This window comes from Schistocerca serialis, chromosome 8 (assembly GCF_023864345.2).
Source record: "Schistocerca serialis cubense isolate TAMUIC-IGC-003099 chromosome 8, iqSchSeri2.2, whole genome shotgun sequence".
Classification (NCBI taxonomy): Eukaryota; Metazoa; Arthropoda; class Insecta; order Orthoptera; family Acrididae; genus Schistocerca; species Schistocerca serialis.
Genome location: NC_064645.1, coordinates 48149402 through 48173349, shown reverse-complemented (window position 1 = coordinate 48173349; position 23948 = coordinate 48149402). Strand labels below are relative to the sequence as shown.

The 23948-nt window shown below is 38.7% G+C and overlaps 1 protein-coding gene across 1 annotated transcript in view; it reads left to right on the top strand.

Moving 5' to 3' along the window:
- LOC126416586 (uncharacterized) overlaps positions 1-23948 on the top strand; it is a 347834-nt gene that overhangs the window by 237257 nt on the left and 86629 nt on the right. Inside the window, exons 9-10 of the mRNA XM_050084338.1 lie at positions 7051-7177; positions 16808-16840. Coding sequence (XP_049940295.1) covers positions 7051-7177; positions 16808-16840 — 160 coding nt within the window. The remainder of the gene's footprint in view (positions 1-7050; positions 7178-16807; positions 16841-23948) is intronic.

The following is a 23948-nucleotide window of genomic DNA, read 5'->3' as shown; positions in this document are numbered from 1 at the left end:
GTGATTCGACCTGTCGTGCTGCCAGTCACGGACAGCATTCCAGGGGGCGTTTTCCAACAGGATAACGCTCGCCCACGTATCGCTGTTCTAACCCTACATGCTCTACAGTGCGTCGACATGTTGCCTTGGTCTGTTCGATCATAGATCTGTCTCTTATCGAGCACGTATGGGACGACAGCTCTAGCGTCATCCACAACCAGCATTAACCGTCCATTTACTGACCGACCAGCTGCAACAGGCATGGAACTCCATCCGACAAACGGACATTCAGCACCTGTACAACACAATGTGTGGTGTGTGTACTGTAAGACCTTCGGTACACACACCGTCAGATTATTTGACTTGTCGCTCTAACGAAGTAGGCGAGTGTCAGCAATATGTCTCGTGGTCTTATCGTGGCGTGTTTATCTTCTGCCGTTAGGTCAGACGATAGAAATGCCACTTGCACGCTTAGAGTTGCAGATTGACGGTGACCAACTTTAAACAGAACTTGATTAATTTTCACACACATTTATTAAAATAATAAAAAGTATAGACATTACGTAACTTGGTTCTGGATGCTGTTTACAATTGACAATCTGAAGTTCCTTTGGTCTTGGTACGTTAATCTTATTCTTACATTTCTCTGATACTTAACAAAGTACAGGAATATGATAATCTTATTAGGCGCAGACTGAAACTTGACTGCAGACTAATGCAGACTGACTAACCGGAGGTCTGTACACTCGTTATAATACCTCGAGCGTTCAGGTATCACTGCGCGAGTGTGATCCGCGAGGAGAAAAGGTTCTATGTTAGCAGCAATATCTTTGGTTGCGTTACATATTAATACTCGGATCGGCGGAAGCAGAATTTGGTCCGTCGCTAAGACAGCGCCATCTCGTAGTGTGGAGACGGACGAGAGCTGCACCTGCGCTGTTGTGCTTAGCGGGGCGCGCTCTAGTGGGGAAGTTGCGTACGCTCTGACTACGCGGAACTATGTACACAACACAGTGCATGCGCATTTGCATCCTTGTAGTCAACATTCTGGCGCTTGAATTAACGGGTGACCTCGCAAATTTTTTCACTTAAATATCTTACCTAGGAAAATGTGTTCCCTTAATCTGATTACTCTACATTATTTATTTTTTGATGTTGTGATTTGTTCCCATCAGTTTATACTCTGTTGTGAGATACTCTATTACTTTGTGGAAAGATGTAATAGACTCATTGCAAAATTCTTTGTATACGACTAACATTCCGTAATTTTTTCTTCGTAGCTGGCACAAATGGAACTTGTTGACAAATATCACAGGTATTTTGTCATGTTGGGTCACTTTACTGAAGTACCAGGAACGACATGCGTTTATATATAGCCATCTGTGTAACATGTACAGGAACAGTAGAAGCCATATTGCTTCCACATTGCGCAAGTGTACAATGAAACAGGCCAACAGCCTTGCCGCAGTGGTATCAGTGTTTCCCATCAGGTCGCCGAAGTCAAGGGCTGTCGGGCGGTGCTGGCAAGCGGGGTGCACTCAGCTCTTGTGAGGCAAGCTCAGCAGCTGACTGGCTGACAGGTAGCGGCTCCGGCCTCGTAAATCGCTGTGCTGACCACGTGCATCTCCGTATCCTCATCCAGTGTCGCCTGTCGGCTGAGGGTGACACGACGGTCGGTTGATACCGTTCGGCCTTTCGAGGCTTGTCCGGACGGAGTTTTATACAAATAAATAGACGATACTTGTGATTAATAAAATGGTTCAAATGGCTCTGAGCACTATGGGACTTAACATCTGAGGTCATCAGTCCCCTAGAACCTAGAACTACTTACACCTAACTAACCAAAGGACAGCACACACATCCATGCCCGAGGCAGGATTCGAACCTGTGACCGTAGCAGCAGCGCGGTTCCAGACTGAAGCGCCTAGAACCGCTCGGTCACAGCGGCCGGCTGTGTGGTTAATACAGCACGGGAAACAAATCATAACGAAGTTATTTGCGTGAGTTTAGTTTCTACTCTAACTTGCTTTGTTGGTGAGAAGGAATAGAAGAAGGAAGAAGTTGTGTCATATCGACCCAGTGTGGGCAGTTAATGGCTATTGACACGCCTCGGTTTCGGTATTTCCTCTTTGTTTCCGACTTTTATTTCTGTGATGTAGTTTTTCGAGGTGCGACTATTTTTTTGTTACGAAGAGGCTCCTATTAATTCCACAGTACTAAAGGAATGGGGAGAGAAGCAGTGCTTTGGGCCCACGTTTTGAAAAATATTGTAATCCAGTCAGATTTTGAGAAAAAGATTCTTGTTTTTGCTGAGGTCTTCTGCTGGAGTCCGTGAATGTTTTAAAGTTTTCAGTTTGGCCTAACCAATAAACCTACAAACTCAAGTCGCAGTACTAGATACGAGTTTACACAATGAATGCCGTGTTCAGTATTTTCAGGTTAAAGACCCTATTTATACACCAGTATCTCTTTTAAAAGTTTCTTGTGAGTAAAATTCAACATCAGCTGATGAAATTTATATGTTTTAGTTTTTTGTGGTGGTCACGAACTATCCCCCTTGGTATTACATGTTGTTCTAATTGGGATGATATTTCTAAGGGTGTCCTAAAAAGATATTTTAAAGTTATTGATTCTACTTAAACATCAGGACGTCCTTAAAAAGTGTTGTCAACATACGTCAACAACAACTAACAATTATTGTTTCTTTTAAATTTCTTTTAGGGGGAAGCATAAAGCTCACCTCCTCCCCCCTGTACTCCCTTCTCCCTTTTCGAAATACACGTTATAGAAAATATTTTGATATTGCTAGTGTTAATATCCTTACATTCTAGCATCCCAACTTGAATAGTCTAGAGAATGCTTTGTAAGACCTTGCCAAGCCACAGAATGCGTACACTGATTATGTAGAGCGAATGGCATAATTGTTGAAGACACTGATCTCGTGTTTGGAAGACGTCATTGTTCCTAGTAATTAAGATTTATCTTTTCACGTTTTCCCTGAGTTCAGGTGGTATAATTCCCTACTAAAGGACACGGCTACATAAATTCATCCGTTCTTGTCCTATTCAAGCATATGGTACGTACGTAGTGGTCTCACCGCAGGCGAGGCCTTAAACTCCGAACTCCCTTTCTTACTATAGTACATACATTCTTGTATAGCCTCTGTCAGAACATTTTTATGTTTGTGATTTTTGGATTTCGCTAAAAAAGTAATAAATAATGAAAAATAACCTTGTGGTTGCGTAAAAGAGTCCATTCAATGAAGTTCAGGGAATTCGTAACTGAAAATTTGCTTAATACTCTTTCGTTTTTTATTTTCTGAAAACTTATCGGAGAAACTGTAAGGGTGAGTGATTAAATGAACCTGGCTTATTGCTGTAGCTGTATTGGTATTGCATACTTGAGAAAGACACTGAACCGTTGGATGATTACAGTAAAGCGCAAGGTAATTCCAAAGAAGTCAGCGTGAGGTTCTACTACTCTACTAAAAACGCTACTGTAGCAACGTTAGTCTTAGAACACAATAATCGATAGATGTTATGAAGGAGGCTGAAAGAATGGTGTGTGATTTATATCAGATCTGACAATGAGCCCACCTTCCACAAAATTCATTAATTTTATTGTAGAGGTAATAGTTCGTGCTGTCTATTCCTTACTTTGCTTCTGGCCATTCTAATCGACACGTGTGTGCAGACCATAATGGAGGAGTGGTATTCTTTGTAATCTCTGAGTGGAGACGAACAGTTACAGGACCTTAATACTAGCAGTACCAACGAATCATCCATAACGTGCGCTACCAAGGGGAAGGAGGGGGCAACATGGGATGGTATTTCGTGCCTGCCCTAGGGCCCAGAACCTGGAAACGCGTTTTGGAACACTCAGAATGCCTACGCGTTTTAAGTGATTTGTGCTACCAGGCTGGGGTTACTTTATGGTGTACGATCATTGGAAAATAAATAAATAAATAAAAATGCAGATTTCGTCACTTGTTGTCGAATTTTACTCACAACATACTTTTTAAAAAGATAGTGAAGTCTAAGTAAGGTCTAATAATGAAAGTATTATGTACGACATTCATTGTGAAAAGTGACATCACAACTAAGATTCAGTATTTGGGTTACATTTCACTGAAAAATTTAAAATTTATAGAATCTGATAGCAGAATTCATGAAAAACTAAATACTTTTATTCAAAATAAAAAAAATAACTGACTGAATTACCACATTTTCAAAATTTGGGCATTAAGCACTGCCCCTCCTCCCCACTCGGTATTTCAAGGGTTAAGGGGCAGGAGATTTCCTTACGATGTTAGAAAAGTACAGACGGATAGGAATTTCTTACGATTAGAAAATCAAAAGTTTACTTCTAAGACGAAACCATCACAACGTAAAAACTGAAGCAGACACACTGTTGCTTAATCTGCCTGTCTGTGCTAAGTACAGTATAACAAGCTGTGCCGTTATGTCATTGTTTAGTGCAGCTAGCGTCACGTTACAAGGCCACTTGTCGATTAGGCCTAGTGCCTGTTCTATTTGGACGAGTGCCGCCTACGAGGCAGTACGGGGAGCGATCTAGGATGGTGTGACGTGCGATCACAGCGCTGCCAGTCCCCCTGGCGTACGAATGCGGATGCTTTCGCCGGCGCCGCTTCTTTGTTCCGGCAGCTCCGCATTTGGCCTCAAGCGGCTGAGTAGACCCAGTTCCAGACCTCCCTGCCCCAGAAAAATCCCAGGAGGTACCAGGAATCCAACCCGGCTCGTTTCGCACAGCAGGCAGTAACGCTGACCATTCGTATATGGAGGCCGTTACAAAATGTCCGCAGGAATGCTTGTCTTCCAAGTCAGCTCCATTACGACGAAAAGCAGAATCTGGAAGTAGCAAATCGTGAGAAATGGGAAGTTCAAGTACCTTCACGGTCACTGGAAGAAAATTTGTCAGTGGTAGGATTGCAATGTATGACACGACTGAAATGGCACATGTAGTGTAAAAGATGGATTTCCAGTTGGATGCGTGATATATCCACGAGAGGGACAGTCAAGAAAAGTGCGTGTGTGCTTAGGAGGAATCTAATAATAGGACGTACACTTACCTTGCCTGTATCCTTTTCAACTGAGTTCGAACAATAAATGCAGCACACACCATATAAAAATATATGAATAATTATGTGAAACACAGCTATCTCTTTATTCACACGAATTAATGAGTGCGATCGACAGGGGATGTCAAATTTTCTCCATATTTGTTAGATTTCCAGTAGGCTTTCGACAGCGGACTTCACAAGCGTCTTCAAGTCACATTACTTTCCTATGGAGTATCGCCTCAGTTGTGTGACCTTGCTTCGTGATTTCCTGTCAGAAAGGTAAACAGTTCGTAGTAATAGTAGGAAAGTCATCGAGAAAGATGGAAGCAATATCTGACGTTCCTCAAGAAAGCGTCACAGACCCTATGCTGTTCCTGAAATGATTTAGACAAGATATCTGTATGGCGCGAAAAGTGGCAAGTAACACTAAGTAACGAAAAGTGTGAAGACACCAGCATTACTAGTAACAGAAATCCGCTAAATTTCCGTTACGCGATAAATCACACAAATCTTATGGCTGTAAATTGAATTAAATATTTAGGGATTACAGTTACGAAAAACTTAAACGGGGACGATCACGTGAATAATGTTGTGGGTAAACCGAACCAAAGACTGCGAAGTTGAACAGGTCTACTAAAGGGACTCCTTACGCCACGCCTGTCCACCCTCTTCTGGAGTATTACTGTTCGGTATGGGGCCGATATGAGATAGGACTGACGGAGGACGTTGAAAAAGTTCAAAGAACGGCAGCTCGTTTTGTATTATCGAGAAATACGGAGAGAGTGCCTCGGATATATATTACGTAACCTGGGGTGGAAATCATTAAAACAAAACGCATTTTTCGTTGTTGCGAGATCTCCTCGTGAAATCTGAATCAAAAACATTCTCCTCCCATTCTGAAAATATTTTATTGATAGTCACCTACATAGGGATACGTGATCATCATAGTAAAGTAAGAGAAATCAGAGCTAGCACAGGGAGATTTAAGAGCTCGTTTCCCCCGCGCCGTTCGAGAGTAGAATGGTAGAAAAATAGCTTGGAGGTGCCTCGATGAATCCTATTTGCCGGCAATCAATTGTAAAATGCAGATTAATCATGTTGATGTAGATGAGATACTATTGGATATGTGTTTTGAGCTGACTGCAATTTCATTAAGGAGGATTACACCAGACGCGTTTCATTTTTTTTATTTATAAAGCATCTTCCGTTGTTATTGGTGTTTCTTCAGGTATTGTGCTTCTTTCCTCCTTGCTAGCAACGTTTGACGTCGAAAGACTTCGATTCACATATGCACTTGACAGTTTTTGCCATTCTGCAGTATTTCTTGCGCTGAACTCTTGTAAACTGTTTCTCATGCTCGCCAGTGCAAAGATGCCTTATAAATAAAAGCGAAACGCGTCTGCTATTATTCTTCTCAATTAAATTGCAGTCAGCTCAAGACGTATAACCAATAGTAACCGATTTTAACAGCTGCTGCGAAAGATGGTAATGCAAATAAACGTATTACTTGAAAGCCATTTAAATATTTTTAAGTAGCTAGTTACTTCTATGCAAATGTTCGCCCACAGTAAAGAAACAATTAATACGAATGAACGACCTAAATATGTATTTGAAAGCACTGTTGCTTTTAGTCAGATATTGCATTTCTGTGAATAAACTTTAGAGCTGACCGTTTTCCCTCTTCTTTGCGACAAAGTTAAATTTACTAGAGGTATCTGAGATGTTCCTTATTTACTCTGTCTTTCAGTAATTTCTAAAACTTTTAAACTCCGTATGTTTAACTTTTTCACAGCAGTTCTTGACGAACACTCTGAATGCGTGATCTTAGCAATACTTACCTTGCTTCTTTTTCTTTATTTCAACATCCTATGTTTCTATATCTAGAATATTATTTGATCTATGTTAAATTTAATAGGTACTTTCATTTATAGTTATCATTTTCAAATTTTGTGTTATCGATGTTTAAACAAGATCCTGTTTTATATTAATAGCGCCATGATGGGAAATGGAAAAGAGAAATTTTTCGAGTTCCGTTTCATCAGAATGCTGAGAGACTAGAGTTCAAGTTCCAAGGAAAAGGTACAAAGGTTTACAATCTTGGAAGATGCACTAACATTGGTAGGTACTTGGTATGTCATTCCATGATAGAAATATTTGCTTAAAAACATATATTAGTTGTAAGTAACTGTGTCTCAATTTGGAAAATTGATATGGGGAGTACAGAAACTAATAAATATAGTCAGACTCCCAGGTTGGTGGAAGCCCTTTTGTCTGACACCCTTTAGGTTCTTTGCGTGGTCAGTGTGGCTGCCCGTTTGATGAGGTGGCATCGGATGTGGTACCACGACGTGGTGTGGGTCCAATTCCAAAGCTTTCCACCTCGAAAACATCTGAAGTGGTCTTTGTGAGTCAAGCACGGGACATGCTCGTCAGTGGCCAGAGATGCTGACCACCGGACTACAGGGGCGGCCTAGCGACGCACAAGAGTCAGTATCTGCCTCATTACTCGAATGAGCCTTAATGTTTGATTAATCTCCCGCAGCTACAGTTTCGAATAATTAATAAATTTACTTATCGTTGTTTTAGTTCGTTAAACACAAAATTCGTTGTAAATATCGCCTAAATCGAAATAATTATTGGCGTGTAAAATCCTTTGAAGAATGACATTAGAATTTACAGCTTCCAAGATTAAACTGTTCAAGAGTTTTGATGTTCCAAAAAAATGAAACCAGCAGAAAAGTGCTGGCCTCATAGCGCAAAAAAAGGTGATCTGCTCCTCTTTAAAAGATTCTGACAGAAGAGAGGGGAACCAGCCGCCTACACCCTCATTCCGTATTCCTCACGAAAACGTAGGGAGCACAGTCATATTCTCTTTCACACAATCTCTCTGTCTCCCTGTGTAGCTAAGCCTTGATACTCAGCATCTCTGTAACTGGCACCGCCTGCACGTATCGTTCTCCTGCTGTCTCCATTTTCCCTCACTGATTTACTGTACATCCACCCCGCTGCCGCTCACTACCCCTCTCTCATTTACGCTGCCGACTTTTGTCTTCTTTTCTCAATGCCACTGTCTCCACCGTACCTCGGAGGCTCTCAGAAATCCTTGGGGGGTCCAACTCATTTTTTTCCTGGTCCAAAATTTCCCCAATAGCTATGCATTCAAAGTTGTCGGTCTGGGAGGGCACAAACCAACCCCCCCCCCCCCCGCCCCACCCCTCCGCCAACACAATTATGAGTCTCCACTCATCTGTATTTTTCGTTTATACTGTCTTCTCTCATTTTCCTCCCACTCCTTCTATCTACAAGCATCTCTCTTTCTCTTTTATTGTCACTGTCCTCTTGGGCTTCCACTATCTCTGTTTTCATCCATTGCTCTTTCGCTGCCACTTTCTCTATCACTGCCTCCTCTCTCCTTCACCCTCAGCAGCACTGAATCCTCCCTATTTCATCGTCACTGCCTCTCCGCTACTGTCTGGGAAACAAAGCGCGAATACGATCGCATGTGAAAATGTTTGACGAGGTAGGTGGAATGAGGATGGAGGCAGCTTGTTCTTTACTCTTCTGTTAGTCTTTTAAAGGCGAACACATTCACCCTTTTGTGCTCCGACAGGAGCATTTTTCCGTTGTTTCCCTTCTTTTCCCTGCTACGGCAGCATGTTTTCCTTATATAAAAGGAATTCTCTAGGCCGCTTACTTATGTATTACAACACACTTATATACCGTCACACATATAAACAACAAATAAGTAAGCATAATATGAGGTTAAAACAAAACTGTTTACTTCTAATTTTGTCCGAAAGAACAGAGACCAAGCGCAGTCTGCAGCTGTGTCACACGTTATGCAAACTGAAGGAACAGGGTAGAGAAAGGAAAGGAGAGGAAGGGGAAAGAACTAATTATATCAGCTGCATTGGCGCTTTATGCGTAATCAGCGGGGACGAGTGAAAATTTCTGCTGCATCAGGATTTGAACCTTGGATCTCCTACATACTAAGCCACTCACGTTAACTGTTTCCCCATCTGAACACGGTGTTTACTACACATGCGCAGAATATCTCTGCATGCTCCCCAGCTAAACCCCACTTAGCACCACCTAAACGCAGTTCCCGCCCATGTTCTCTGTGCTCGCTGATTTTAGGGTCGCGCTGGAGGTCGAACGTAAATGTGTGTGCACGTTGCACGTGTAGGATTCATTGCCCAGCATGGAAGATAAGTTACACGAAAGCGTGATGTCTGTATTTCCGATTGTGGAAGACGTGGACCCGGACTGCAGGTAGGTGGTTACGGGTGGGAGTGCGAGTCAGCCGAAGTGCGAGCCGAGGTAGTCTGTGGATTGCAATGAACAGTGCGTCCGAGCTGCGCAGTGGTTAACAGACTGCCTAGTAAACAGGAGCTCTCGGGTTCGAGTCCTGCTCTGGCACACGTTTCCACTCGTCGCCGCTGATTACGCACTAATTGTTGCTGCACCTGATGGCATTAGCTCCTGCTCTTTCCTTTCCTTTCTCCCCCTCCACTTTCAATTGACATAATATTGTGTTGTTGATCTTCCGTCGCGTCATGACGTCACGATGGCCGATCCGTATAATTTGTTTGTGAAACCTCGCGAAGTGTATAATAATGACCCAGATGACGATGTTCGCTGTCTAAATTACAGGAACTTTTTTCTTCTAATTCTTCGCCATAGTCAACAACATGTAGTAATCCATCAAAATCCTGAAACTCTCATGACAGAAGCTACCCTTAAGCGTTCCATGGTAAATGCTTCGTTAGGTAATATTAAAATGAAATACTAGCCATTCATAAGGTCATCCTAAAACATATGCGTATCCCAATAATGCTAAAGATAATTTTCTCCACTACCACCATCATGATTGTTATTTATGAGAGCAAATAACTTTCCTAATGATTCCATTATTTTAGGCACAGCAATATTTTCACAAAAATACCGATTCAAATACAGCTTTTTTAGTAATATGATTTCTCTATAAGTGGGTTTGACAACAAACTCAAATGAATTCAGATCCACACTGCTACTTTCGCAGCATATCAGCACAACCCAACTCAGTGCATAACACAAATACTCGGTTAACTTAAGTTACAACAATGTGAACAAACCGTAATTCTCGTAAAATTCTGTTGGTAAAATTAAGAGAACTTGTTGAGAACTGGTTGTGATAGTTAAAGTATCATGATGTTCACTGTGAATTAATGATTTTAGTAGTATACAGCAGTATTCACAGAGATTTCTTAGGCATATCTGCCAGTACTCTCTGTGCTAGGAAGACCTTGAATTCAGCAATATCATAATGATTTCTTAATTTTCCCATGATTGGCAAACATACAACAATAAAGATGCAACTGAAAGACGTAAAAAAAGAAAAAATATTGAAAACTGTTTATGTCACAAATTTGTTCGATAATAATGCCAAATATAATATTGATGATAATGTAAGAATAAGTATATTTAAAGTAACATTCGAAAAAGAATATCCAACAACATTGTCGACAGAAATTTTGAAATTGGACACGTTATTCATTGCAATCCATCATATATACACTGAAATAATTAAGTGGTGAAGAAAGAAGAGGAAATTTTTATGAACAAGAACTATTAAAAACGAATTATCCAGATGTTTGTCTTGTAAAAGTTTTTAAGAAGAAAGGTACTATAGAATATGTTCAATGGTTATGTTTTGATAATTCAAACAATAGTTGAATAAATAAAAGTAAAGTACTTTTTTAAAATGTTAATAAAAAGGTTTATATTTAAATGGAGCTAGCTGGTGGAAATTGAAAAACGTCTGGTATTGAATATGATATTCATTATGCTTAATGCTTTATTGTAGAAGATCAAGTATATTTTGATATTCAAATAAACGTAGCAAAAGTGATTCAGTGTCAAAATTATTTGAAAATTTCTAATTTGAATATTTGGAGTCAACTGGTGTTAATTAATTTTGTTTATCAGCTGTATATAAAAATTGTTATAGACTTATTTATAATTCAATTTTGAAAAAAATACTTAGAAATTTAGTTCTATATTTTAAGAAACGTTTGCTAGATTAGTTATATCATCATATTCACATGAATAATTAATCGAAGTATTGCAATCATTTCGAAAACTAGTAATTCTTAAAGTTTCTTTCATTTGTTGATATGAATTTTCTGAATCTGGTACATAATTAACTTTAAAATATTCTTCTCAATTTGAAAATCTATTTCTGATAATATTTATTTGTTTTTAACAGTTTTGAATTGTGTTCGAATATCATATTAAAAGTCATAATAATCATATAATATAAAATATTAGTAATAGCTCTTAAATATTCATCAGTTATTTGAGGAAAACATGTGGTAATAAACTATTTATTTCTGCATTTTTATCACGTACAATTTGTACAGTTCTGTCAAATATTTCATCTGATTTTTTAATATAGTCACCCTTGGTTTTATTTAGCTCTGTTAAATAATTTATTTGACCTTCATAGATTTGATTTACATTAATCTTTAGTTTATATTCGCCATGTTTTCGAACTGAAGGTAAAACTTATTCATAAATCCAGTCTAGAAAAATTTCTGCAAAACACATTTTTGATTTTATAATAAAGGAATATGAACCAGGTGTATTTATAAAAATTCTATGCTAATGTAAATGTAAATGAGAACTACCACTTATTTCTTTATACATTTTATATATTTACTTTCAACAATGTCTTTTAAAACCTCTCTAATTAACATATTCCAAAATATCACAAATATCTTTTGCTTTAAACTGTGGATTTTTCATCAATATTTTTAACACTTGTTTATAATTTTAAATAAGGTTGTAATTTGTTAGATCTGAAAACGACTCCTTTCATATATAATAAAATTTAGATTTTTATTTTTCAAATAATATTAACTTTTTTCTTTATAAATGGGAAGTAAATAAAAAGTGATACTCCATATTGCAAACAATGAAAAGAAATTCATAAAGAAATCAAAATTGCAAGTAAGAACAGACTTTGAAGAGTGGGTTGTATTTACTGTATAGAAAAGAAACAAATAAAATACAGAGAAAATAATTGAGAACATATAAAAGAGCTTATTCATAACTGGAATAAAAAGTATTTACTTGTGAAAATTTAAAAAAGAAATTAAAAAGTCTTCTAAATATATTCATAACTGTAACTACTAATATAATAAAAGAAAGAGAAATTGCTTTAAATTATCAAAAACCTAAGGAAAGGTATGATCAAAAATTTCACTGCTTTTATGGAAAAATTGTTCGTAAAATATATCTAAAAACAGATCACAGATTACCACATCATGGACGAATATTAAAAACTTAGTCATTTTTTTATTTCATTATTTGTTTTGGTTAATGTCGTATGCAACTGTGTAGTTCACTAAGAAATCACTATCTTTCATCTCGTTTTTCGGGTTACCATTAGCACAACTGTTTAATTCATTTAGAAACTCATTGTTATCATCTATTGTTTTATTTGTCTTTAATTTAAAATCACCATATATTTTCATCTAGTAATGTAATAGTGTATCATCCTCAGAACTTAACACAATTTTACTACTTTTAACTATGTTCAGTTCATGTTTGAATGTCTAATACTAAGTTACTTTCTTACAACAGATTTTTTTAACTCCTTTATATTTTTCATATTCTTTGCCTTCAACTGTGTAAGCTTACATTTTTGCTCTGAAACCAACATGCTGTAACATCTTTTTTCCACAATTTTTATATTTAATTGTTGCTAAAATTTTCGTATTTATATCTCGATTCAATAAATATTATCTTTTGAATAATCACTTTTCTCAAATTCTGTTATCATACACTTTTATTTTTGGAATACCTAAAATATTCATTTCAATTTATCTAGGTTTATTGAATTTTACTATTGTTTTTTGATATGGGCTGCAACTAGATTTTCTGAAAAAACAATAGTATAATCTTAATTTGGTTTGAAATGCACTTTGTATATTCTTTTCGATCTGTTAGTATATGATTTTTTGTTTATATTAATATTTTTTCCATACATTGAATTATTCTTCAACTTAAAAATTTTTTTTCAAATTCTTTATTCCATTTTTTCTCATTTCTTTATTAAAATCAATGTATTCTTCAACCAGTCTGATTGTTCAATTGATAAGCCACTATGAATTTCCATTAATTTTAATCCATGTTTTAAACCTTGTTTAAGATTTGTATAATGTAATACGGATTTTTCTTTATTATTTAATGTTGTTAATGATTTATCTCCTCCATCTGGTGCTATCGGTAAACCTTTGTGTAAATCATGTAATTTTTTGGACACTCTAAATCGACTTCTAAAATATAACTATATTTAATGTCATTTGATATTGTAAGTAATTTTTTCTTAATTAAAATATTTTGTTTCTAACCATCTGAAATCTGTAAATGGTAAAAATTGAGACATTGCATAACTGTATGAATTATTTGCATCTAAATTCCAATATAATATGATCGTTTTTCTTGCTGAATGATTTTCGTATAGCTATTATTTGATTTAGCATATCTTTTAATACTTTGAGAATACCACCTCCTTTTCCAAGAAATAAAACCAAATCATAATTGTTTTAAATATCTAATTCAACTTTTGTCATTTTTAACACAAAATCGCTAGATAAACCAGGTGCTGTAAAATATGAAGATGGATAGAGTTTGTAAGATTTAATACATTAATACACTAATTTAATAACCCTATAATTTTCAGAAATATCTGTAAGATTTAAAACCCCAGGTTCATTGTATAAGTTTGTAAATTCATCTAAATTTTTAATGTAAAATTTTCTCGATCTGAATTTCCATGTGACAGTAGATCACGTTAATTAAAATCTGGAATAAAAATATTATTTTTAGGTAATTTAATTTCTATTAACTTTTCTTCACAATTCATATATTCATTAGGATAAACTCCTTTCTTAATCATTAAATCTAATTGTTTACGTTTAAAATATTTTGCTGTTACCTTAAATTGTTCTAATGTAAGATTAGAAAGTAATCTATCAAAATGTGACACTATAAACTTAAATGTGTCAAAAAATTTTAATGTTTATCCTTCCTCAACCTTTTTACTAAAAGAGATATATTTTTGTTCATTATTTGGAATAGTGTTGATATCTTGATTATCTATTGCTAATTCTTTGTTATACTATGTACACCATAACTTGCTATATTATGAACACAAACTGGAAGAAACGTAGGATATTGATGAGCACTTTCTCGATATTTTCCTGTTAAATGACTATGATCACTTATCTGTTTTTTCTCCTTTAGCAAATTCCATTCACAAATAAAACAAGTTTTTCTAAAATTCAATTTATATTTATTTGATATTATCATTAGAATTATTTGTTCATATATTTCATCAGTTTCTCTAGATATTTATTTTGACAATTCGACGAATTTTTTTGCTGCATCTTTGCCAGTATTCATAACACGATTGTTATAATTACCATTAGAATATGTAACATAATAACTAAATGAAAATGGAAAATATTTTAGATGTTTATTAACTTCATATAAAGTTGATTATACTCAATAAAGGAAGTATTTTTGATTTGTATTTTTTACATTAATTGCAGATTTTTGTCTTCACTTTTTTGGTAACTCGATATAAGTAGAACAATAAATTGTATTGTGTCTCTTAATACTTAATTCTGAAGTATTTATACAAAATAAAGATAAACCAAATTTGTTTCTTTGCCTTTCTTCCATTTAAGTTAATAGTTGATATCTTGATTTGTGATAACACTCTTCAAAATCATTTGTCCTAATAAAACTTTATACTTGTTTTAAAATCAAATTCTTGTATCTTTTAAAATTACAAAAATATTTTATGATACCCTTAACCGCCCTTTTTCTATTAAAATATTCTTAAATTTAGTGATTACATTTCTTTAATTTGATTAAAAAATTCTTGTGGTTCAACAATATTATCATTGTGATTCTTGAGTTTCTCCCAGCGTATTTGATAGTCAAAATATCCACGGGTGTGCTGCCGGTCTACAGTGTCCAACGGGCACAATATTTCGGCGATCATACATGTCGCCATCATCAGGTGAACTGACGGACTGAGCTCCTGTGAACGTCTTCTCAGACGCCGTCGCAATCTGTTCCACCGCGCGACCATGGCGCGGGGCGCGGACGGCGGAGGGAGCGCGGTTCGGGCGGAGGGTATTTAAATCGGCCGCCGCCGCGACCGAACCCAGTTCCCTCTGAGCAGCCATAGCGTACAGATCTCCATGCCGGCACGTTCACAGGAGCTCAGTCCGTCAGTTCACCTGATGATGGCGACATGTATGATCGCCGAAATATTGTGCCCGTTGGACACTGTAGACCGGCAGCACACCCGTGGATATTTTGAATATTATCATTATTATTAATTTCTAATGTTATTATTCTCAATGTAGGAGCAGAAGTTTTTCTATTAATTTGTTTAGGTGATTTAAAAAAATCGTCATCATCTAGAAAACTGTAACCTGAAAAATTTCTCAGGTAGTGTTTTCCTCAAATTTCTTGATATATGTCCACTAGAATCTTTTGAAAATAATTCTCAGTATCAATATTAAAAATATTACCTTCAGATCTGTTTATAAGATCGAATAATTGTTGTTTATTAAGTTTACTATAATTTTTTTTTAATTTTTAGTTTTACAGAGTTGACAAAGTTCTTTTAATGGTTTGTTTTTAAATGGTTAACATTATTTTTAATATTGTTGTCAGATCTCTCAATAGGAGTTATTAATTGTTGTTTATTAAGTTTGGAATAATTTTTTAACTTTCTTGTTTTAAAGACTTGATGAAGTTCTTTTAAAGGTTTTTTATTCAAATCGTTATTGTTATTATTAATATTGTTAACAGGATTTAGAATAAGATCGATTAATTTTTCTTTATTAAGTGTTTTTAATTTCTTTATTAAGTTGTAGCAGAATTGGAAAAGATGATCATTGATATAATATTTATATATTTCACTTTGGGGCACTTGGAACTTCAATGATTCACTGTTTGAACTCACCATCTAGTCACATTTACAAAGAATAAATAAAACAATTATCTGTGTCTGTCTGTTCTATTATCCCCACAAGGCGTTTTGAGGGCTCATTGCCTCACCTTAACTACGCCACAACTTTGTTTGCTGGATGTGCTTCATTACATTGCTCCAACAGACAGAATTTTGAGGCTGGTTATAAATATGTATTTTCATCATACTTAGCACACTTGTGCTGTTTCGTGTGTGTGCTATTTACTGAAGAAAATGTATATTTATAATGACCCACATGGTTCATTCTGCTGGAAAACTTTCAGCAAACAAACAAAAAAATTTGCCAATAATGTACCTGAAAATAACAGTGCAAGCTGTCAAAAGATGCTGCGGGAGAAAATTATAGCGACACAGGTAATTGTTTTAATGTATCTGTTATATCATAAACAATAACAGTTTCCTAGCTGCACTATAAAACGAAGAACATAAAGTGTTATCATGCTTCCAATTCTATTTTCTGAAGTCAAATTTCACCCCATTAACTTTTGCTTTCTTCGCCTGAAAACTATCTCTAAACATTGGCATGCAATAGTGATCAGTGAATGAAAGTAAAAAACTTCCACAACACTTCTCGTAAGCAGATGCACTATTAGAGATATACGCTATAATTCCTCAGGAAATAAGTTCTGTAACTTGAAGTAGGTTCTGTTACACATATGTTAATACATTTCAGTTTTCCTTCTTTCCAGAATACCACGCTCTTGGCGCCCAGATGTATGTTGGTGAGTAGTTTTTCTCTGAAAAATTAATATTACGAGTGTTACTCCATAGGTCATGAAATGACTTGGCTTTTTAAGGAACTCATGACTGGTCACACTGGTAACACACAGCCAGCACCACACCAGACCGAAATTTGTCTCAGATATCCCAAATAAGATGCCGAAGTCCTCCTGTATGTTGTAAATCCAAAATCTGATGAATATAATGCTTCAGTGATAACGTCATACTGATAAATTTTACATTCAGTAATCTCGTTTTTGAATAAGTTGTATGACACGATTCTGTAGGCTGGCTATACACTACAAGAACAAATTGTACACCGGGAAAGATGACATTGATTGTGATCTGATGACGGCATATGTCAGCTGGGGGATAGTAGATAAGAACTGATAATAGGTTCAACGACGTCCATCAAAAGACAGTGTGGTGGCATTGCTACCGGAGCACCATATGTGATTGATTACCCTATATTAGGGTATGCTCATACTCTTAGGACTCAGTGTGGTGCAAATGTGTAAGCAAGTGGGCAATCGTGTCACGGGCGAACTCGTGTTTCCTACAGCCAACCGAATGAGTTGAAAAGGGGTCAAGTTGTGAGCATCCGAGTGGCGGGATCGTCCTTTCGGACAATTGACTCACAAGTTGGACGTGCTGCGTCATTGTGCAACAATGCTGGTATCACCTGAACATTCTCACACCCGTAGACGAGGTTCTGGACGTCCACGCAGCAAAGACACCGGCCAGGGTCGTCGCAATGTAAGCGCAGCAGTGGCAGATCGTACAGCTACCAAAGCACAGGTAAGACGTCTTGTGAGCACAGTTGCGTCAGCACTAACTGTCTCTTCTACATGTACATACATACTTGCATGTACACGTAGTATGCATTTGTCCATTCACTGTGTTCTATAGATACCTACATAAGGAAAGACACTTCACGAATGTGAAACCAGTTGAATTACACATTAAGGAGAGCAACTCTATCTAAGGAGGAATGATATTAATTTTCTTTACCTAGGCATTCCCTGTTTCTTACTTTTTGCTGTACTGTGGTACAGCCACCCTTGCTGCATTCACTTTGTTCCAAAGTTCATCCGTGGTGGCTGGCACTGGGTCACAGCGCTGCACCCGACGTTTCACCGTACCTCACACATTGGCGACAAGTCTGGTGATCTGGCGGGCCAGGGCAACGTCTGACAGCCTGTGACACCAAGGAGGCACATGTTGGTGCATCGACATGTGGTCGTGCATTGGCTTGCTGAAAAATGGCGCCTGGGGTGTTGCGCAGAAAGGTATGGCGACGGGTCGCAGTGTGTCATTCACTTAGGTCACAGTGCCCTGGACACGCACCAACTGTGATTTGTGGCTGTATGCAGTAGCATCCTACACAACAAGGCCTCGAGTCGGAGCGGTATGTGTTATGCTGTCACTGTGATATCGCTCGCCCTGTCTGCGGCGAACTGTTTCCAAACAAACCGAACATAGATTCATTCGAAAGCAGTATCTGATGCCATTACTGTCCCCAGTGACGTCGTTCCATACACCGCTGCCGTCTAGCACGTTTCCGCTCATTCGTCAAAGGTAGGTTGAGAAGTGAACGACGCGCACGTAACCCGTAATAAACGGAGGCCGACTGTCACCCCTAATAGTGTAGGATTATGTTCTACCGCTCCACTTCTGCGCCAGAGACGAGGAGGACGCAGATCTGTCCTGCAATGCCATTCTGATGAGGTGTCTATCTTCTTGGGAGGTGGTCTGGTTGGTGCGACCTGACCCATCTCGTCGTGTTCTACGGCCTTCCGTGAACCATTCTGCACACACCCGTTGCCCTGCCAAAACACTTGGTCCTACATGAGCAGCAAATCCACGGATGGGTGCATCACATTCTCTTATACCAATAATTCGCCCTCTTTCAAACTCACTTATTTGATGGTACAGTGGCGCATACGTCTGCGGGGCACCCTGCACCTCTGCTCCAGTTACACTGATCCACTACCTTCGCTTTATAGCGACAACGAGAGCCGCAGGCACAGTTTACCGGTCGGTGGTGTTGCGCCGCGATATCTATGTTGATCTTGAACCCGCCAACCGACACGGTTCAGAAGTCAATCATTTCTGCAGAACATACTAATGCACATCTCCTTTGAATATGAACGTCCTATCTTTAGTCGTTCAAGGTGTCCTGTTTTTTTCTGAACATGAGTGTTCATCATAGTACGTAGTCCACACTGAGACCCACACAGGGAGGCTGAGATAGTACTCGTAGTATTCTGCCTCTGGACTGAGCTTCACCATCACTTTATCCATGTGTTGACTCGGTTTTAACTTGTTATCCAGTTGAACATCAAATAAACTTACTCAGCGTGGTTCATTTATTGTATGACTACTGCGGGGCTAGCAGGTTATTTTGGCTTGTTTGAAATTGTAAAATGAGAAATATTGCGGGGCTATAATTTATACTGACATTATGTTCAGCTATTACCCGAGCTATCTTCGTAAGACAGAGTAGTTTGGAATTTTGATGAGTATGCCTTTGCTACCAGCGAACATAACAAACTTCGAACCAGTTTTCGAATTTACTTGAGAATATGTAGTTTAAGAACACTAGCGGGGCCAGTACTGATCGTTGTGGGAGTTCTCATGGTATCTACCCCGCCCCTGTACCAGATACATTCAATACACAGTGAAAGTTGGAAATGAATCACTGTCGAAGAAGGCCGAAAATCGGCCATCTGGAGTGTGCAGATCGAATAAATGCATCTCCAGGACGACACACATGGAGTAACATCAGAATCAGCTACAGAATGAGCTTCGTAAGTAAAAGAAGCGAAACTCGCACGGCAAAAAAACAAACTTTCTTTGCTTTAGTTACAAAGACGGAATGCACTGCCATGGATTAAGATTATTCCTCCAGAAGAAATAATGACCTGTGCGTAATTCTGCCTGTCTGTTTCCTTTTCTTTTTTTTTTCTCGCTAGTCTGCTTCCTTAAACTATGTTTCTTTCTGTTCCTTTTATTCTTACGAATCTCTATTCCCTTATGAAAAATAAATCTGCATCTCTTTTAATGTACCAAATATATCTCGACAAGCGGTAGAGAAGTTATTCAAAGTTACTTGTACTTTTCTGGCATGCTTTGACTTTGGTGTTTCTTTGCTGCGATCATCCGTTGACTGTGATGTACATAGTACCTCAGTCGAATGTCAGCTTTTGGTTCATTATTACACATATTTAATTTTACGTCAACGCCGTAGGTGCTACTACAACCGAAGAATATCTGTTGAGAGGCCAGAAAAATTTTGCAGACAGGCAGTCGCCTTTTCAGTAGCTGCAAGGCCAATAGTCTGGATCACTGACTTATAACGCCTTTAACACAACCAACATGTCCTCCCTACGGTCGTACCGCGGACAGCTGACTGCAAAAGGAAACTACAGCTGTTAGTTTCCGGAGGGGATGACGATATACTTTACGGTTAAATGATGATGGCATCCTCTTGGGTAAAAAACTCCGGAGATACACTACTGGTCATTAAAATTGCTACTCCACGAAGATCAGGTGATACAGACGCGAAATTTTACCGACAGGAAGAAGATGCTGTGATATGCAAAAGATTAGCTTTCAAGAGCATGCACACAAGGTTGGCGCCGGTGGCGACACCTACAACGTGCTGACGTGAGGAAAGTTTCCAACCGATTGACCGGCGTTGCCTGGTGAAACGTTGTTGTGATGCCTCGTGTAAGGAGGAGAAATGCGTACCATCACGTTTCCGACTTTGATAAAGGTCGGATTGTAGCCTATTGCGATTGCGGTTTATCGTATCGCGACGTTGCTGCTCGCGTTGGTCGAGATCCAATAGCTGTTAGCAGAATATGAAATCGGTGGGTTCAGGAGAGTAATACGGAACGCCGTGCTGGATCCCAACGGCCTCGTATCACTAGCAGTCGAGATGACAGGCATTTTATCCGCATGGCTGTAACGGATCGTGCAGCCACGTCTCGATCCCTGAGTCAACAGATGAGGACGTTTGCAAGACAAAAACCATCTGCACGAACAGTTCGACGACGTTTGCAGCAGCATGGATTGTCAGCTCGGAGACCATGGCTGCGGTTACCCTTGACGCTGCATCGCAGACAGGAGCGCCTGCGATGGTGTACTCAATGACGAACCTGTGTGCACGAATGGCAAAACGTCATTTTGTCGGATGAATCCAGGTTCTGTTTAGAGCATCATGATGGTCGCATCCGTGTTTGGCGACATCGCGGTGAACGCACATTGGAAGCGTGTATTCGTCATCGCCATACTGGCATATCACCCGGCGTGATGGTATAGGGTGCCATTCGTTACACGTCTCGGTCACCTCTTGTTCGCATTGACACCACTTTGAACAGTGGACGTTACATTTCAGATGTGTTAAGACCCGTGGCTCTACCCTTCATTCGATCCCTGCGATACCCTACATTTCAGCAGGATAATGCACGACCGCATGTTGCAGATCCTGTACGGGTCTTTCTGGATACAGAAAATGTTAGACTGCTGCCCTGGCCAGCACATTCTCCAGATCTCTCACCAGCTGAAAACGTCTGGTGGCCGAGCAACTGGCTCGTCACAATACGCCAGTCACTACTCCTGATGAACTGTGGTATCGTGTTGAAACTGCATGGGCGGCTGTACCTGTACACGCCATCCAAGCTCTGTTTGACTCAATGCCCAGGCGTATCAAGGCCGTTATTGCGGCCAGAGGTGGTTGTTGTGGGTATTGATTTCTCAGGATCTATGCACCAAAATTGCGTGAAAATGTAATCACATGTCAGTTCTAGTACAATATATTTGTCAGATGAATACCCGTTTATCATCTGCATTTCTTCTTGGTGTAGCAATTTTAATGGCCAGTAGTGTAACTGTTGCCACATTTGAAACTGCACTCACTTTGGTTTCCACCGACGTCCTTACATTACCTGCCTGACGATTCTTTGATGCCTGAAGACGAGTTGTGCATATCGAACGCTTCTTTTAGTCAAGTTGTGGCACAGATGTCCCACTTCCTCAGTTCGAGGCAGTGCCTTCTCATTATTTATTCAATCTGGATAACTCCTATTTAGTGTTTTTCTGTAGCACCACTTTACATAAACGTCTTTCTTATCGGCGGCTGGTCCCGGCGGAAGTTCGAGTCCTCCCAAGGGGCATGGGTGTGTGTGTTTGTCTTTAGGATAATTTAGGTTAAGTAGTGTGTAAGCTTAGGGACTGATGACCTTAGCAGTTAAGTTCCATAAGATTTCACACACATTTGAACATTTTCTTCTTATCGGAACTGTTGCACTTTTGTGTAAGACTACAATCGATACAAATAAAACTCACGTAACACTTAAATTTCTTTTTTAAGTTAAGAAAGTCATCTTCTCTTACCATTTTTGTCATTGTCAATTATTTTGCTACCCAAATAGCAAAAGTCATTGACTGATTTTGATGCCTCATATCCTAATCTAATGCAGTTAATATCACCTGATATAATACTAAATACTCCATTGCCCTTGTTTCACTATACTTGATGCTGATTTTATAACTTCTTTTCAAGACACTATCCTCTTTATTCAACACTTCGTCCAAGTTCATTGCTGTCAGAGACAACTCCAGTGTCGTCATTTAACCTCTAGATTTTTAATGCTTGTCCGTGAAGTTTAATTTCCTTCCAGACTTCTTCACTTGACTTGCTCAATTTACAAACTGGCTACTACTGTATCTAATAGAGACCACTGTTCCCCTTTCATGTCTTTTTACTATTGCAACTACAGTCTGATATCTGTACAAACTCTAGAAAAATCTTTCGCTCACTATGATTTATCCCTGATACCTTCAAAACAGAAGAATTTGAAGAAAGTTTGTACTCGAATTGACGTTGTCAAAAGTTTCCTTAAATCGACAAATGTTATTATTACCTACATTTTTCTGGACCGCAAACTGATCTTCACCGAGGCCAGCTTCTACCAGTTTTCCATTCTTTTGTAAATAATTCTTGTCAGTATCTTTCAGCCTTGACTTTTGAATCTGACAGGCCACTAATATTCACAGCTGTCACAAATAATTTTCTTTGGAAAATGCCTTATTACATTATTCTTGTAGTCTGAGGATATACACATTCTCCTTGAAGTCTGAGGATGCGTGGCCTTTCTGATGTACATACGCTGTAGAAAGCTCAGAACGACAGCAACTTGGAATAGCATATTACTGACAAAGGGGGGAACGATATGGAAAAAAAAGCTAATGAAAATTTGACCAATGGATGTGGTTGTAAGCGTCGGAGTAGGCGTCGGAGGAGCTAGTCCTGACTGTCTCCATGAAAGACCGCGCGCTGCCGCTAAAGCTCTTTCACAAGAACGGTGACTGTGCGCCAGTAGCTCTGCAGAAGTTCCGGACACTCGAGACTATGAAAGAAGGCGTCTTTCTGTCTGCCCGACTGCTAAGAATACTTTTCCTCTTCAATGGGACGAGGAATCAAATTGAAATTTATGTCACACACTAAGTTCTATGCTCCCTTGGTGGTGTCAAAACTTTATGCTTATACTTCAGTGAAATTAAAAGATAAGGCCATTTATGCCACGTATTTTGATATTCATTAGAGCCATCAAATTTGGCAAGAAGCAAAGTTTCACAGTTGGGGTGAAGGCGAAAATCCGAAAATTGTTAATCTGTAATTATAAACCAAACACACACACACACACACAGACGCACACACATACACATACACACAGAGACGGCCGGCCGGTGTGACCGAGCGGTTCTAGGCGCTTCAGTCTGGAACCGCGCGACCGCTACGGTCGCAGGTTCGAATCCTGCCTCGGGCATGGATCTGTGTGATGTCCTTAGGTTGGTTAGGTTTAAGTAGTTCTAAGGTCTAGGGGACTGATGACCTCATATGTTAAGTCCCATGGTGCTCAGAGCCATTTGAACACACAGACGCACCGTTATTTGTTGTACGGCCGCATGTGTGTCAGTTGAGACCCCTTTTTCACAGGAACGGGAAGACGTTTCAAATTGAAATTTATTCATATACAAAGGCCTATGGTCCCTTGGTGGATTGAAAATATTAATCTCCAGAGTCAGTGCAATCTAAATATA